The sequence below is a fragment of the Melozone crissalis genome, unplaced genomic scaffold (genome assembly GCF_028551555.1).
Source record: "Melozone crissalis strain CALT ecotype California unplaced genomic scaffold, PUWL_Pcris_2 ptg000002l_1, whole genome shotgun sequence".
NCBI lineage: Eukaryota > Metazoa > Chordata > Aves > Passeriformes > Passerellidae > Melozone > Melozone crissalis.
In genome coordinates, this window is record NW_026535780.1 from 22,733,269 (window position 1) to 22,751,911 (window position 18,643).

The 18,643-nt window shown below is 38.8% G+C and overlaps 1 protein-coding gene across 1 annotated transcript; it reads right to left on the reverse strand.

The window, feature by feature from the left end:
* Positions 1 to 7,934: 7,934 nt before the first annotated feature.
* Positions 7,935 to 11,725, reverse strand: FBXO43 (F-box protein 43). Its single transcript, XM_054269765.1, has 4 exons — positions 10,242 to 11,725; positions 9,279 to 9,381; positions 8,274 to 8,459; positions 7,935 to 8,183 (listed from the first exon to the last, which is right to left on the reverse strand). The coding sequence occupies exons 1-4, from the start codon at positions 11,723 to 11,725 to the stop codon at positions 7,935 to 7,937; spliced, it is 2,022 nt and encodes a 673-aa protein (XP_054125740.1).
* Between the last annotated feature and the right edge of the window lie 6,918 nt (positions 11,726 to 18,643).

The following is an 18,643-nucleotide window of genomic DNA, read 5'->3' on the forward strand; positions in this document are numbered from 1 at the left end:
CTGTGGTCATTTAAAAATCATGATAGAGGAGGCACTTTTAATCATACTTCATAAAACCATATTGGATTTTATTATCAAATATATTTTCTGTACTTGGAGAAGAAAGTCCAGAGCTTGTACCTTCTGAAACTATGAATTCTCAAATGTTTCAACTGCAACACTTGCATAAAAGAGTTATGTTTTCTACTCTGGACTGGCACGGAGACCGCTGGATAATCCAAGCCCGTGGCTGCGAGAGGACCTGAGCCAGGAGGCATTGTAATTCCATGATCTTGCTGTAATTCAGGCCAGTCTGTAATTCCACGATCTTGCTTGGTTGCTGTAGTAGCTGGCTGTGGGCCCAGCACAGCTTTACCTTGTAAAGGAGGCCCTGGAGAAGTAATAACTGGGAATTGCTTCCCAGGATGCCCACTCCTCTTGTAGAGTCTTGGTACGCAGCTCCTGGGGGCAGGAATTATGGCCAGCACTGCTTTAAGCCATTCAAAATATTTTGCATTTGTAACGTTGAGTTAATGTGTATGGGTTAAAGAGGGAAGGAAAATTAGTGTTCTGTTGTTTAAGGAAAACCTTTGGTGCCCCCTTGTGGTATTTTATTATCAGCATTTGAAATTAAAGGCCATTTTCAGGGAGAAAAGCAGTTCAACGTTAGGATAGTTTCACATTTAAGTAAGTTAATTGAGCAAAGCATTTAAAGAATTAGGTTTCTTTATTCATATCCATTCTGTGTTGTATGACATTCTCCCTGGACAACTTTATGAAAATTATTTAACGTAAGGAAAAAGTCCAGAACAGGAACTTATACAGTGTCCCAGTGAGCATTTCTGTTTGGAGCAGAAAATGGGACTCATTGTACTTTCTCACATTATGCCTATTTGGGATACAGAGTCTTGAACATTTTTTTAACAGAAACACTTTTAGCAGAAATGCTGAAAGGTAACTGCATCCCATTAATACGTTTTGTACATCACAACAGAGTACACAGGGCAAAAGCATAAAGGAAGATGAGGACTGAAATTGCAACATTTATGAGAGCGCTGCTTTTGTATCTATCTTTTCAAAAGAGGAGAGAATGTTTGCAACACAAGCAGAACTAATTTTTAAAAGCCAAAAATCTTGCATGGCCACCATCTCCAGAGCATCTAATCTACCAAAATGTGCACCAGGAAAATGTGATGTGTTCAAACCAGAGGAAAATTTCATTTTGTAGCTCAGTGGTCTAAATATAGGCTGGGTACTGTGGTACTGAGTCCTGGCAGAGCAAAGCACTTGTAAGAGATGTGTTCTTCAGGCCTCTAATATTGTATTACACCCAAATAATGAGTTGGCTGTTAAAAGAATTAATTTTCTGCTTTAAGCAAAATATCAATAGAAATATTCAATCCACTCCTATGATAAAGATTCATTTTGAATTTACAGGGTAATTTGCATTAGTTGTACTGTACATGCAATAAATATGATTGCTTGGTTTTTAATGATGATAATAGTCCTCTTTGTATTACTATAAGAATTGAATCCACCATTGCCATGATCCATCCTCACGGACGAGTTCCATGATGGTTCCTAACTTTAGTGTCTGCTCAGTGAACATGAGAGAAAAGTCCTCCATTTAGGCACCTGCAGCACTTTAGGAGGATAATTAACATTTTTGCTGAAGTGGAAGACTGCTGCACAACTGCTGAGTATCTCAGCAATAATCTTGCAGCTCCAAAAACTTTTACCAAGTATTACTATATTTATCTAGGGTACTACTGCTTCCCAACTAGTTGTCCCTCTTTTCCCAGTTACTATCCTCCTACCACTTCTGCTGGTTCTAGTCATGACACAGTATCTAAGTTTAAGTAGTTTATGGAAATAGGTTTTTCACTATGAGTCCAGAGTGAAAAGTATCAGCTGAAATACTTGCATGGTTTCCACATCCCATGTGCCTACAGAGAGATTAAATGGGCCTACATAATTAAGACACAAGCACTCTTGCAGAATTGCTTTCAGAATGAGTGTTAAAGCACAGAGAGGGAAAATTAGAGGGGCTTTTAACACTTGAACTCCAGTCTTCAAGTCAAAAGTCTACTTTTACATGAAACTTTGAGTGTTTGACACTGCTTGTAAGTTCATTGAAAATGTCATGCCATCAATATTTTCAGCTGAAGGGCTGGTTTCATTACTGTTCATCCATTAGCACCCAACTCAATAAGGTATTACTAGCATTTAGGCTTCTGACAAGTTTGGGTAAGTTCTAACACTCTCCAGAAGCTTGTCAAAGAGAAAAAAATGTGTTAAGTCTTTTTTAAATGGGTATTCCAACTAATCAGAGCTCAGAAAATAAGAAAGTGAAAACAAGCTTTGTTTTTGTTTAACTAAAATTAAACACATCATTCCCAAAAATCAGTCAGGTTCTGCTGTGGCATCTGACAAGTGGTAACAGAAACTGCTAGATATTTTGCATCAAAAAATCCCCTAAGATTCAGCACAGACAAAAAATTTGCAGCTGTAAAAATATAATATAATCACATCAAATACTAAATCATTACAAGACTAAAGCAGAGAAAGAAAAAAGCCTGAAGTTTAGAAGAACAAAGTATGAGATTACCCATTTAAGGTTCAGTAGAAATTAATGGAAAAAAAATTTCGATCTTTCCAAAATTTGTTAGAAGAATATGGGAATACTACACCAAGTGACTATGACTGTGCAGAAGACCTATACAAGGAATGCTTATCTTAGTATACCTCAGTCAAAGTACTTCTTGTAGAGAAAAGAAAGCCATAATATTATTCTAATTCTTGAGGAGGTTTCACTTGGGATACTGGTTGAATTGAATCAAAGAACAGATTACAGTAGAAACAGTGAGGAGTGAAGAGTTGTTAGACACAACATTTGATGTTGGATTGTCTTAAGAGATGAGAGTAAATTCTGAGGATTTTTGTCAGTGAAAGAACAATCATAGTATTGGAGAAGTCTAAGGGAAGGATTAGATATACAGAATAGCTATTTTAACAGCAGTGCTAAAAAAAAGGCAACAGGTTAAGTGACTAGTAGAGCAATCTGGAGTAGGTCACCAACATGGTAATGGGACAGTATTCTAACCAGTTTTAAGACAGAACTTGATGAGTTGACATAAGAGCTTGGCGCTAGATTCCAGGAGTCCCTTTCTAATCTGACACTGCTGTATTTCTTCATGTGCCTATAAAAACAGAAATAAAATAAATTACTTCTTGTATTAAAATTAATCAGCATGGCCTCAATTGCCTAAGGTGTTTCAAAGAGTAACCAATACATGGAATAGGAAAATGATCTGACATACAGTGTTGAGTTACTTAATTTAATGACCAAATTTTTTTATCATTTTTGGCTAGTTAATGATAAAACATTCTAACATTCCCTAGTCTATAAGCAATTCAAAGATTTATAACCATTTTTTGCCTAAGCTCTTCCATACTTGTCACCAAGGAAAGAATGATCAGAGACTTAAGTAATTTCAATTTCCTTCTCACAAACCACTTGAGGTTTATGGTTGCTGCTCCAAAAAAAAGATTTATGAAGTAAAATTCTTGCAGCAACATCTGTCAGCAGCAAAAGGTTACTTCCAATAATTCTATTTTGGAATTTAAACCCACAGCTCTGGCTCAAACCATCATGGTCAAAAACTAAATTCATTCCCTGGGCATTTGTAGGCAATGCCACTCCTCCCACTATATAGATCATGTCTGTCTGAAGGGAAATGAGGATTGCAAAAATAAAATTTGCAGCAGCCCAATACTAACCCAAGTATTATCTTGAACATTATCCCCATGTTCCAGAGGGAAAGACAATTCACTCCTCCCTTTCCAACAATCTGTTGTCAGCTTTAAGAAGACATCTTAAGCTGGAGAATAACTGTGGGTAGGACATTTTAGAATGATGTCTCAGATTTTAGCTTTTATGTTTTTCAGAGTTTATGCTGCTTTAGTGCATGGGTCTGGGCTTCATATTAGGGCAGAGCAAGCTCTCTTCACAGAGTGGGGAGACAAAACAATTCCTTCTCTAGCTGGGGACCCAAGGACAGCTGATCCAGATCTCAGGCCCAAGAGCATAAACAACAGTGGGCTGAAGAGAGAAAAACAAGAAGGATGGGACTTCATGAGATAAAGCTGTAATTGGACAGTTAACTCTAATATGCTAATGTACCAGAACTTATAAAAGTGTGAGACCTCATGACCAGTCATCCATTTTGTGACCATTTTGGGTGTAGCCCTGGCTGGGCTCTTGTGCTGCCCAAGGTGGATATGTTGATGCCTCCTAATCAATACCTCCTTTATTCTTTAACTCGATCTAGTCTCTGTTCTAGGTCAGCCTACACAAGGCATCAAGAATACTTCTGATCATTGTCATTTCTGCTCCAGGAGTACTTTTGCATTCTTCTTCTCTGTGCTAGCCCTCAGGTCTCCAAGAATTAATTCAGCCAGTAGAGAAAGAAACACGAATCCCTACTTGTAAGCTGTTTTCTGTTTGAGTTTTTTGTTTTGTTGGAAGAGAGGTGGGGTGGGGGGGGGTCATTTTCAGGGTTTAGGGGTGGTGTTTGGGTGCTGGGGGGGATTGTTTGGTTTTGTCTTGGATGTTTGTCTTTTATGGAGAACTTAGGTTCTCTTTTGCTGTTTCATCAAAATCCAGACTTACATAGCTTTGTCTCCATATGTGATGGAGACTAATTGAGAGATTCAGTATAGAGGAAAAAAGCATACTAACAGGAACTCTGTACTGCCACTCTCCTGCCCCCAATACTCTCCTGCCCCAATACTTAATTTCTGTCAATAAAGCAATCCTATAATTAAAGTGCTTTGATTCCTTTCACCCAAATTATTAGACTATTATATAGCTATCATATACCTTGTGTTCTATTAATGTGTAGGTAAAGAATAACATATCACTACTTTCTCCCTTGTGTCAAGGAATAAAGCTGATTTTATTTTAAAAGAAATTTTTAAAAAATTATCACTCTCATAGAGAATACATTTACACAGAGATGGGAATTCAGGCTTCTCATTTCCCCCACCTTTGATAAAGCAGCAAAGACCACAGAGAACACATTTCACTCAGACAGCAGAGCATAGATTACTTTGGTAATCGCCAGATTGCACTTGTGATAGACCCCACTGAGCAAGATATGTGTCAAGAAGACATTTTTGTGAGATAGATCTAGAACAAAAAAAAAAAAAAATCCCAAGAAACTTCTAAGTACACCAAAAGAAGAGAAAAATATTTTAAATTGTGAAAGAGGACCTAATTTTTTTTCCTTTCAAGCTTCTCCTTGTTGAATAGCTGCTGTAGACATCAAAAATACCACCTTTAAAAACAAACAATGCCTGTACCAGAACCAATTTACTCTATCCTCTATAAGCTTTGGAAAAAGTCACAAACTTATTACCAATTTTTTTTTCAAATGGAAAAGATATTTAATAACTGATTCTTCAACTGAGAACTGAGTTCCTGTACGGTTTTCCACTCAAGGGTACCTATTTCAGGAATACTTTCAGAACTACTGAACCCCATGCATTCCTGGATTGTGCTGCAACACTCCACAGCAGAAGGCGAGCTAGATACTCTCACTGCCTGTCATAACGTCCCAATAAATTTCAAGAACTCATTTAAAGCTTTTTTTTAAATTGAGACATTTTAGAGATATTGGTATTTAGCAAAGGTAACATGCAGGGATGACAATAGCAGTCTGAAGTGTTATGACATGCAGTACTTGTTCTGCATTGTGTTTACTACCATCCCCTACTTTATTTGGTAATTCAACAGCAAGAAACAAAACTAATCCAAATTTTTGTAAAGATAAATGACACATATTCAGATTCTTGTGTAATAGAAATTCCCATCTAGAAAGCTGCTCATTTTAACCTTTAATAGAAAATATTAAGCATTTCTAAAAAAAGTATAGTTACTTACTATACACCTAAGGAATAAAGAATAAATTCAATGGTTCTTCGAACTGAATTAACTTTTAAGTAGACCTTGAACACCTAAAGCTCTAAACAATTAGAGAAATACAAATATTAAAAAAATTAAGTCATTTAACCATTGTCCCACTTGCAGTCTCCTCCTCTGTAATGAATGCCCTTTTCCTAAACCAAACCTATGTGCACATACCTCTATATTCCCTACCTTGCCCCCAAATCCTTTGCCTCAATTGTTCCCTTAGAACAGACTGAGCAGTCTTCAAGTTGCTACCAGTCTAACCTAAGAACAAGGCAAAGGCTCAGCAAACACATATATAAGTATGGAATTAAAGTGTTGATAGTTACATTAATTAAACATGAACTTCTGGCAGATATATTGGGTTGACTTTTTCCTTAATGATAACATTTGGTTAATAGAGTTAGTGTTAACATTTCCTTACCATTTTATTAACCATGTTGTCTCTCCTCCTTCCAAATGCAATGAGAAACTACTATGCTAAAAATCAAGAATGGTAAAAGTACTAACCAAATTAAAGGTCACAACAGTTAGAGGTGAAAACTAAGAAGAGAGGTTTCTAGAACATCCTGAAGTTGTTATCCTGGTCCATTTGGCTTAAACATCCACAGATTATGTAAAAATAAATAAAGAAAAAATAAGAAAAAATCTTAGAGGTTTGTAATTTTAGACACTAAAAATAAAGAGATGTGTGAATAAATACTAAAAGAGGCAAGTATGAAGCTTATGTTTTACTTGCAAAATTATCTTTTGGATGGTTTTTTTTATCTGACTTTTTAAAAAAATCACAGTGTTAAGGCTTACCTACAAATACACAGTCTTCAAAAATATAACACAAAAGACAACATCAGAGGGAGAGTGAGGAATAAACACCAGCTGACAAGAGTTCTGCAAGATGCTTGTGACAAACTTTTTGAAAGGACAAGTGGGACAATATTATTGTAGAAATTAATTGATATCATATTTTCATAGAAGTACTGTGTCCATTTTTGTCACCTGTATTTCAAGCTGTTTGTAATTTCTAGGATACAAACCAAAACCACACAAAAATTGTTGGAGGTCCAAGAGGCAGATTGAGTTAGTTTTCTAGAAGGGATCAGCATATTTAGTTCAAGAGCAAGATATTTCCTAATAAAGGAAATTGAAGTAAATAAATAAATATCTAGATATAAGAGTGATTTTCAGCTGTAGATGATCCTTTTGCTCAAGTAGAACTGTGAAGGTAACCTAGTATCCAGGAGCTGAAGTCAAGTCAGATTAAGCATAAAGCTAAGTTCACAACAGCAAAGGTGATGCCACAGCATTTTCAGATACGTGAACATACACAGTACCACCCAAAGTTTTCAAGACAAAAATTTTGTAAAACTCAGTACAACAGAATATCCACACAGCATCAGTTTACTTTATAAATTACTATTCTACTGAATTCCTTTACAGAGGCTAAGAGAACAATAGATTAATTATTGCAATTAAAAATTCAGACAACTAATATATAAGTTTTGATGTTTTACCATCCATATTAATGAGAGCATTTTTGCAAATGTACATAGAGTCCCACTTTGAGACATTTTAAAAACATTTAATATAATTTAAAGTGAATAAAATCTGATTTCAAAGACTTTTTTAGAAATAATTTTCTTTAATTTGTCTTTAAGACAACAATAACATTTTTAAACATCAATGAGGTCATGTAAGCTAAATAGTAAAGACTACATTTAAGACACTTTATTTAAAAATTAAGATGTTAGTTTCTACCTACAACACAACAGGTAAAACAAAACATAAAATATTTTAAATGTTCATTTTTTAAAAAAACAATTCTACTATGTTAATTAAGATATATACATGAGAGGTTATCTTGGTAAGTCAACAAGAACAAATGGGATGATGCTTTCAAAATGCATACCTTTAGGAAGCATAGAAACAAGATCAGGAATTCAGGGGAAGGGGTAAAAATTAAATGTAAGTTACATGCTTTACAAATTTAGAGCCTTTTTAAATTTCTTTTGCTTTGGGCACTTCCTGGTGGAGCATCTTTTCTATTCTTCCGTTTTGCAGATAAACTATTACATTCTTTTGACCCATGGAATGCCTGCAGACATAAAATACAGAACTCAAAGGCACATGCTTCTCTGCTACATAGTCCCAGTTTCATTACCAATTGATATTTAGCAGGATATTGACATCTTGGACAGGGTTTTAGAGCTTCATCAGTGAACAGAGTTTTAGCAACCTGTACCAAGAAGAGAGAGAAAACAGCTATTTATTCTAGTAAATGAAAATGTTCTAAAAACTGAAAATTAAGCATTTCTTAGATACCTACTTTCATGTATGCTTCCTGCCTACTGGCTGAGTGGGGAACAGAACTGCATCTCCTAGGTGTAATTTCAGTGTGTGAAGGTGGTGTCTGTAAAACAGGAGTTCTGGCTTGACCTTGAACAAGCCTTAGAGCAGATCTATTGAGAATATTAAGTCTTGTAGCAGCATCTTCAGCCTTCAATAGATGTTCCTGTTAGTTTATAATTATTTAACAAAAGAAAAGGGAAAAAATTAGGATTTTATTTCATTTAGGATTTGCAGCTAGATTTTACTTGTTTGGGTTTTTTCCCTCTGAAACAACACATAAGAAAATAAAACTATATAAATCTAAATATATATACATGTATCTCACAAGTATTTACCATTAAATGTTTATATTTAGCAAGGGATCAAGAGAGATCAACAAAAACTAAGTCACAGGAGCAGGGTAGAAAGCCTTTTAGCACATTCTACTGGTGCTCATGGTTGTGAATTAGGACATCTCAAAAGCAAGTGTGCATGTATCATGTGGAAGATCTGAAAAAATATACTGCTATTAATATGTTTATTTCTCTAGATGCCCCTTAAAAAACCTTCTACATATCCTTCTGATGTTCACAAATACAGCATGACACCGTGACACCGTCCTGAAAATTATCAGGAGGTAGAGTAGAGCAGGTCCTACAGGAGTGCAGACTAGAGTGAAATGGACAATGAGGAACAGCGTGGCACAATGGTATGAGCAGAGTTTAAAATCTAAAGCTAGAATTAGTCAAGGAAGAGATCCTACAGGATTCTCAAGAAAGGTCAGGAGGAGTTAATAAGAGTCTTACATGGTTGAAAGACCGGTACTCAAACTGCAGACAGCTGAAAAGCAGTAAGAGCCATTACATTCTCCTGTTAGAACCCATCACCTGCTCATTTTGGAAATGTCTGTCAGTTACTTTTCTGTAGCTATACAAGATGTTTCATCTTTCTATCTTCTTTAATACTTAAAAAATAAAAAAATCACCTTTGAGAACTACCTTACCCGAGCTGCTTGTTTCGGCTGTTTTGTGTACAGTTTTCTCCTCTTATCTGCATTTCTGTCTTGTACAATGATTTCACGCCAGCTTTTGCTTACTTTCCAAATGCTGGAACAAATAAAAAAAATCAATTCACTTTCAATTTTTTTCAAGTAGTGCAGAAGTCATAATAGCAAGACTACCTAGTAAAGATTTTTGCATGGTTTCATAAACTCTTGGTCATTTTACAGGCTGCTGCTATGGACTAGTTCTTTATTTTGTTATGAAACACAGGTCTCATACACTAAATATCACTGCATAACAAAAGAGTCTAAAGAACAACAGCAACACTAATAGTACAGTATCCATGACTTAGAAAATAAATTAATTTCTTCCTCCATATAAGCCACTTACCAAAATTGTTCCTAGTCACACCTGTGTTTAGAGTTCTGAAAACATCTGTGCCCTTAGACTTTCATCTATTCACCAATTCCCTTTGTTACAACAAAGGGATCAAGAGCATTGTGTGAAATGTAACAGTTGCTATTGATTAGAAATCAATCAAGAAGATTTCTCATGAATCAAAATTCTTTGAGCATCTTTGTGCTTAGAAATAACTGAGGAAATAAAATACACAAGAAAAATTCAAGAAAATGTGTTTTGAGTGCTATGCACTATTGGGAACTTGTAATGAGGATTAATTACTTTCTAGGCTTAAAGTAATTTTTATATATTTTAAAATTTACAAGTATTGTGATTTAGTTTTGAGTTTATTAATTTTTCATGTTTTTTCAGCTTTTTAATGCCCCTATTTTTTAGATCTACACAGAAAGACCTACTTAATAAACAGTGAGAAAATGTCTCTTTTTTTTTCAGAAAAAACCAAATATTGTTGACAACAACACCCAGTATTCCACAAGTTATTCTCATTCATTTGCAGAAGCATCCCTTTTTCCCTTTTTTTGTGTCTGTGAAGCAATAGTACTTACCTGCATAGACTTTCTACTGTCGAAGCATCTAAAACTATAGCAAGAACATGTCTTAAATTTCTATCTTTCAATTCTGTTAAAATATCTAATTTTTCAAGGCCCATTTTCTTGCCAATAAGTCCCGGAAGAACATGATCAAATGCAAATATTTCTGTTCCATCAATATTCTCTGAGATTTGCTTTTGGTGCAATCTTTGTCTTTGCAAGCAAATTTCATGAATTAATTTTAGAGCTGGAGTTCTTGAGAAATCCCCATGACTTACAACCAGGTCTCCACTAGGCTGTTCTTTTAGAACTAACTCATGATCTTCACTGACAAAGTCTCTTTCTTTTGTTAACACATGCATTGAAGTAGGACTGCCATGATTATCTTCTGTGTCTGACTGGGAGCCTAGTTCCCGAAGAGTGGATAACCTTCTGACTCGCTCAAGTTTTCTTGTCTTTCTTTTACTGCCTAAAGTTCTAGAATCTTCTTTGTGCTTTTGGAAGAGCTCTTGGAAAGATCCCTCATAATCAGACAACGAGTCTCCTGATTTGTCCAAAGGAAGTGAATTATATCCACTGTCTTCCGGTGTTGAAAGATCTGGGTAATTTGGTACCTTAACAGGGGGAAAGTTTATATCACATAGTCCAAAGTTCAAGTTCTCTACTGGGCTGGGGATAGAAGTCAGGTATTTGCCCTCACTGGCCTCAGGTAGGCTACTCCTACTGTAAGCAGGAGTCCTAAGCACCCCATCTCTAACACTCATAAGAATATTTTCATTGAATTCCTTAGTGTTACTAGCAGTGACATCCTTCCACTGAATTGGAGACAAACCTTCTGATTCTAACAATAAGGGGTCCTTACACTGGGAATCCTCTAGTGTAGAAGTCCTTTGTTGGGAAAAGGAAAGCCTCCTTTTTGGAGAATTAGGATTAGAATTCTCAGGTTCTGAAGTGCTAGTTGTCAGAGTTTTGCAACCTTTATCTTTTGGAGAATATGCAGCTGTTTGTGAAAGCTTTTCTTCAGAGCTCAAAACACAAGAGAATATTTTTTTCCTGATGCTTCCTGAAGAACTAAGTTGTCTTTCACAGCATCCTACAGTTGTTCCAGCTTCGACAGTATTGGGTAAAAGCAGCCTTCTGCGTAGTGAGGAACGTTTTCTACCTGATTTAGGAGTTTCAAAAAAATCTGCACTTCTATTTGTTTCTCTTTCTTCTGATAATGAGATAGAACTTAATTCTTTTTCAATTGGTGGTGACCTGGGAAAGAAGGCACTTGGATGGACGTGCTCAGAATGCCCCTGTAGCAACGATACACTTGTTACACTGGGTGCTTCTTCAAGGTCTGCCTCAGGATCTTTTCCTGTCTCATTGCATCTGCTGTCCAGAAATGCTGAAGTGCAACACATGTCTTTAAAATTGGAGTATTTAAAGCTGCTCCTAGGAGGTGTTAATCTATTTCTTTTAAGAATATTGAACCTCACTAGAGGACTGTCTGACATCTTCTGCTTGACACTTTGACTTTGCAAATAAAGATACCACTGTTGTTTCTGAAACAAAAAATAAAAGCAGTCACCAAAACCCCCTCAGATTAGAGAGAAAGCATTGTGCAAGTCTATCAAGATAACAGTCATAACAAAAGTGTTGCTGTTAGTCTCAGTAGAAACAGTGCTTATACATAAACAAAAAAATAGGTGGTTACAATGAGTGATTAAAATGCACATTGTACTGTGAGGCAAATAAAACATATATCCAGTTAGCTAATTGACCTGGCATTTCTCATCTATGGAAATGTACTTCAAATAAGCTACACAGCAATTAGAGGCTCATTGGTGCTGAAATTGGCAATAAAACTCCCCAGCATTCCAGGAGAGCCAAGATTTTTATTAGCACTGTTACTGGTTCATCCAGCAACTAATAGTTCAGTACTCAAGAATGAGCAGAAGCTCTGGTAATAGGTGAGTTTAGATAAAAGATATTTTCTCCTTAAGTAAAATAAGAGGAATCATGAAGTTACAAGTCTAGAAGTTTCCCTATTATTTATCTCCCTAGAGTCCCCAGAGAAATGAATTTGACCTCTAGTTACAAAGTGAAAAGTGCTTTTTTATCTGCCTTAACATTTAAGTGTTATTTTGTAAAGAAGCTCTCTGCTTTTGGTCATCACTACAGGTAAACTGAGTGTTCTGAAGGCTTAACATTTTAAAGAAAATGACTGACTAGAGACACACTCACCAGGTACATAGAATTTAAGAGCTACCATATATTTTTCCTAGAAAGGTTAGAAGTGGCTAGTGCACACACTTAAATAAAAGATGTGTGGAAACAGGCTTACTTTTGCCTCTCATACACTGCAGAGTTTCTCCACCCTAACTGTAGTGGCTGGCATTGGGTCACTGCTTTCTATGCACAGTAACTGTTATGACTAATGCAGCGAGAGGGCTGTTCTCACAGACACCAAAGTCATTCACATCAGGGTTGCAAGACTCAAGAGTTTGAATCAGCACCTTTTACTGTAGTATGTTGCCTCTAGAACTGATATTCTGGAACATAAAGCCTAGAATTAGCAACTGAACTTTCAAAACAGAAGTAGCAATCTTTAAAGGTGGCTTCAAGCCCAACTACTAAGCCATTGCTAATATCCCAACAGTCCTTTCTTAGTCTAGCCCTAAGCCACTAAATGCTGGCAATGGGAACTCAAACTGCTCGAGAGAAGGGAGGCAGAACTATTCTTTGATGATCTTGGGTCATTAATCAGCATTTTTTGACCCACATGGAAAGCACTTTCTAGGATGATTGTAATATTTTTAAAAAATGCTTTGTTTTGTTTTCTCCTGTAAGAAGATAGCAACAAGAGAAGTTCAAAAGGAAAAGGATGTTAAACTGCAGAATAACACCTCAATGTTAAGACATACACAATCTTGCTAATATCAGTATGAAATCAAACAGACTTAAACAAAATCCACATACAGAACTGAGAAAAACTCTTCTATCAAAGACAGGTATGTGAAAATAATTCCAAGACAACAACAAACTGAAATCTGACATGCTTCGTTCCCTTCTCCCATTCACTTCTATAAACACCTTTCTTTCCCATTTGTTTTCTGTCACTGCTTTTACCTTGTTCCTTGTTTTACACGATGAAAAGTGACAGCACAAATAGGAAACACAAGGGCAAAGCTCTTAGTGTTTAGTGAGTTAGAGATTACTTCTTTGCTGCTGCAGACCAACTCCAAAGAGCATTTCATGTTTCATCTGCATCACTTCTTCATGTTTTAGAAGATCTGTAAGTACTGGTGTCCCCCAATGGTTGATCCTGGGCCCACTATAGTTCAGCTCATCATCTGTGACTTGGAGGAAAGGGGCAGACACCTCCCTCAGCAAGTTCACTGATGGCACAAAGCTGGGAGAAGCAGCCAATACCCCACAGAGGTGTGCAGCCCTTCAGAAGGACCTGGGCAGGCTGGAGAGATGGGCAGAGAACCATCTGAAACTCAAAGGTGAATGCAGATCCTGCACCTGGTGAGGAACCCCAGGGACCACCAGTCCAGGATGGGGGCTGATCTGCTGGGAAGCAGCTCTGCAGGGAAGGTCCTGGTGGACAACAAAATGTCCATGAGCCAGCAGGGTGACCAAGAAGGCCAAGGGTACCCTGTGGTGCATGAGGAAAAGCATTGCCAGCTGGTTAAGGGATGTGATCCTGACCCTCTGCTCAGCCCTTTTGAGGCCTCACCTGGAGTGCTGTGTCCAGTTCAGAGCTTTCCAGTTCAAGAAAGGCAAAGAAACACAGGAGAGAGTCCAGTAGAGCTACAGAGATGATTAGGGGACTGGAACACCTGAGTTATGAGGAAAGGCTGGGCCTGTATAGCCTGGAGAAGGGACCTTATCAATGTCTATCAGTATCTGAAGGGAGGGTATCAAAAGGATGCAGCCAGGCTCCTCCTGGTAGTACCTGGTGATAGGACAAGAGGCAATGGCAGAAGCTGGTGCATAGAAAGTTCCACCTGAACACGGGAAAAAATTTCTTTACTGTGAGGCTGACAAAACACTGGAAGAGGCCACCCAGAGAGTTCATGGGGTCTCCTTCTCTGGAGATATTCAAAAGCCATTTGGACACAACCCTGAGTAATGTGCTCTAAGGACCCTGCTCAAGCAGGAAAGTTGGACTAGATGATCTCCAGCGGTCCCTTCCAATCTTACACATTCTGTGATTCCATGGTTTTAGGAACTAGGCTGAAAAGGCTTTGTCATGAACCAAAAAAACTTTTTCCTACATTTTTAAAGGTATGAAATCTCTGTGCAGTACACTTCTATACTTCAGTCAATTATTCATGAGCAAAGGACCACATGAGCATAGCTCTTCTTTTTGTAAGAAGACAAAGACCTATAAAAAAACATCTGTCATAACAAGAGGGCATTATCTTCATTTTTATGCTGAATTTTGCAAAACTACAGTTAATTAGCAAATTTTGTCAGTAGATATTATTGCCAAAAATGTTGATAGAGATTTAAACTGAATGCTAGAGACAGCTGTTCAAAATCTCAATCCCACCAAAAAAAAAAAAAAATCACACATCCACACTTACCTTTCAAAATATTAGTATTTCCCTTAAATACAGTCGAACTAACCACACATTTAACAAAAGCCCAAAGGCTCCCAGGCTTAGAAAATTAATTTTCAGGCAGGGTGCTGAAGAAACAACAGGAAAACCTCATGCTTGCAGTTTCATTCTCAGGCATTCTATGGGAGAATTAAGAACAGAATAAAAATTAAAACATTACAGTATAAAAGAAGCAAACTTGTGCTTCAATTAACATCAAAATCACAACAAAACAAGATTTTGCAGCTATAAGGGAGGTCAGAATAGCAGAGTTAAAGAAATTTTGGTAAGTCAAGTAGAAGCCGAATATAATGCTGTACAGTGGCCAGCATCCGGCAGGGGGAGCCTGTGAGGGCACGACATCGATTCGGATCTGTTAGAAAACATTACGGGAGAATATAAATAAAACTGCCAATTGACAGTGAGGGAACAATGGCCGCCCATTAAGCTTCATTTCACCTCTTTTCTATACCTCTCCATTCATTCATACATTTTTATAGTTATTTTTACTTCTTTACGCCCTACTCCACAATTTTGAGACTTCACATGGAGTATTGCCTGCAGCCCTGAGGCCCCCAAAAATAAGAAGGACATGGACATGTTGGAGCGAGTCCAGAAGGAGAGCATGAAAATAATCAGAGGGCTGGAGCACCTCTGCTCTGAAGAGTCTGAGACAGTGAGGGCTGCTCAGCCTGGAGAAGAGAAGCCTTCAAGGAAAAAATAACTGTAACCTTTCAGTACCCCGTGGGTGCCCATTGAGAAAGCTAGGGATTTTTTACAAGCACATTTGGTGATAAAACAAGGCCGTAAGGACTTTAAACTAAAAGAAGGAAAGTGAGGTTGGATGTTAGGAAGAAATTCTTCACTATGAGGGCAATGAGACACTGGAACAGGTTGCCCAAAGAAGCCACTCCATCACTAGTAGTGTTCAAGGTCACACTGGGTGTGGCTCAGAACAACCTGATCTAGTAGAAGGTGGCCCTGCCCATGGAAGGGGCTCAGAACTGGATGATCTTTAACATCCCTTACAACCTGAACCATTCTGGGATTTACACAAACCCCAGTACACACCTCAAGCTTGTATACGATTCTTTTCCAAAATGTAGTACCTGTACAAATTAAGCTTTAATTTAATACAAAGTCTCATTTTACAAATACAAAAGGAAAAGCCTTTCAGAGGTGCTAAACATTTCTCATAATAGAACAAGAGTCTATTTCTATTCACAAGAGATACCTAACAAAATCTCTTATAACACTACCTTTTATAAGCACTTCTTTTTTATTATGAGAATTTAATCTACTAAATTTGAGCCATAACACCACACCTTTTTCATTTGGGGATCTAACTAGTTCCTGGAAGTTTTATTAGCTTTGTGTTAGATGTGATCAAACAGATGTGCAGGGAAGGAGAGGCTGGTCACACCTAGTCAGTTACAGAGGAAGTAACAAAATCAATATCTACTAAGGACAGATTTATGTGCTCTGTGCATTTCTCATATCTATTATTAACTTTGCCACTCTCAAATCAAATTTACAAGACAACTGCAAATTTTCTGGGAGTTTACTGGACAAAATAATTCATATTCAGAGACCCAAACTAAATTTAGTATGGGATTCATAGATTTGGACAACGAATAATTTCTAACAAGTTTAGTCTTCCCAAACACCCTAAAGAGGTGAAAATGCTGGTTACTAGAAGACAATATAAATGGTATCTCCATGGAGACATAAATTCTAGGATGGAGTCACACCTGTTCCTAGCCACTTATATTCCTCAGTAATACACACAGAACACTTATGCATTGAACAAGACATTTTCTGCCTTTTTTTTTTAAATCACTGTTGAACACTGCTAACAAAACAGATAAAGACAAAGTCTTAGTGACACAGAAGTATTTTTGCTGTTATTTAAACAGATATGGTATCTGCAGTAAAACAGACTCCGCTCTTCGGCCCCAAAGTCACTGATACCTTCCAGGTAATAACACTGAAGATGACACAGCCAAGTCCTGTCTGCATGATGTGGGTCACTTACCCTAATTTGTGAAGCAAATCAAGATCTTCCAGAGCAAATGCGGTGTATTCAAAGTATTGCTTACCTAGTGATAACCTGAAGTAAGAAAGTATGTGGAGAGAAAAGAAAGAGGTGCAAGAGAAACATTACCCAGCCAAGAGAGTTTTCACTTCACAAATACATGTGTTAACTGCAAAGCCTAATTACCCAGCGATGGCGATAATAGAGACGCAGCTGAGGACCAGCACCCGAGGGTCTCTCGGTCCCCTGGGATGCCGGACACGAGCAAAGCAACGGCTTCGCTTTCTCGCCGGGCAAACCGGTGGGCACAGAGCGGAGCCTGGAGGCCGCCCTCCCACCGGGAGCAGCTGAGGCGGCGGCAGGGCACCCCGAGCAGGGCTGAAAGCGAGGAGCAGGAGGGAAGGCGGGCTGGAGGAACTTCAGCAGCTCTCGCCGCCCGGCCCCGGGCCCGTTGCCCTTGGCGAGGAGCCGCTTCGCTCTCCCCACCCACACCGGCCCCTCGCGTGCGGCCGCCGCCGCTTTCCCTCGCTCGGCTTTGAACTACCCGCCCTGACCAACCGCTGCCTCCCCGCCCCCTCCGCGCTGGCCCGGCCGGGAGCCTGAGGAGACCGGGAGTGCCCAGCCCGCCCCGCGGGGACGTGAGGGAACAGCGGCGAGGCTTGCCCCGCTCCTCACGCTTTACACTTCAGCCCCACGGTCCCCGCCGCACCCAGCCCACTGTTAAAGCGCCCCTGAATCGCTCCTGCCCCTGCTCTGCTTCCCCAGAGGCGCCCAGTGAGGGTGAGGTTTTCCCGCCTCTGCCAGAGCCCACTCCGCTCCCTACGGTGGAGGGGAATGGGGGGCGGAGGCGCAGGGGCGCCGGCGCTCAGGGGTGCCTGAGGCATTCACAGCGAATAATCCTTATCTGCACCACAGCCTTTAAGCTTGGGTTATAAGGGCGCTAGTTAATTTGAGTTAATTAGCACCTTTTTACCCGACAGCCCAGGACTAAACAGTCATAGGGCGTTTGTCTAGTACATCACCTTCAAAGCAGTCGGGAGGAGGATTCCTAACTCCCGCACTGCGTAGGTTCTCCTTAAATCTCCCCGTGTACTTTTTGCCCGAGATTCCAGGAAGGACCATTCTCCCTGGCTACAGTGTAGAGCACATTTTCCACATCTTGTCCTGTCCTGAACGGCCTACGGGCTATTCCCGTCTAATTTGTTTAAAATCTTGTAGTAATTCAGAAACTGGCGGCTGAGTTTTGCTGTGGTTTTAGGTTTTTTGTAAACGAAAATAAACCTAAACACAAACCCGCCAAAACAATGACCACATGGATGGCTGTTTTTCCTGGGCTCGGTAAGGATAACGTAAGGCTTCACACCGGCGGGATGGGGAATGTCAGACCTAAAACCGACTCTAAAAGCAACACCTACGTTTTAATAAGAAAACTCCCGGTTTTAGTAAAGTAACCTCTGTTCGTGGGGTCTGGCAATTTCTCAGCCTTCCCCTTTGGCAACTCCGCTCCTCCTGGTGTGAGGCAGCCTGAGAGGGGCCCGAGGAAATAAGGGGTTAAAAGTTCCCGACTCAGCCGGCGGAAGCAGACATTTTTAGGGAAAGAATATCGCTTTATTTGACTACAAGGTAACAGTTATGGCTAAAAAGCGAAAGGGTTTTGGAGTATCTCCCCCTTCCTTTTTAAAAGGAGAAAACATTAAAAACTTTCTTTAAGGTAGTAGAACTTTTCTGAAAGTGCTTTCTGTAGGACCGTCTGTTTCGCAGGAACTGAATAAAATTGTTTTTCAAAT

Bases quoted from the DNA above. Each gene is read 5' to 3' on its own strand.
- FBXO43 (XM_054269765.1), bottom strand. From the start codon at position 11,725: ATGTCAGACAGTCCTCTAGTGAGGTTCAATATTCTTAAAAGAAATAGA. The intron at 8,460-9,278 runs GTAAGGTAGTTC...ATAAACTAACAG, and splicing joins AGCCGAAACAAGCAGCTCGG to GAACATCTATTGAAGGCTGA. The intron at 8,184-8,273 runs GTAGGTATCTAA...TTCTTGGTACAG, and splicing joins GGCAGGAAGCATACATGAAA to GTTGCTAAAACTCTGTTCAC.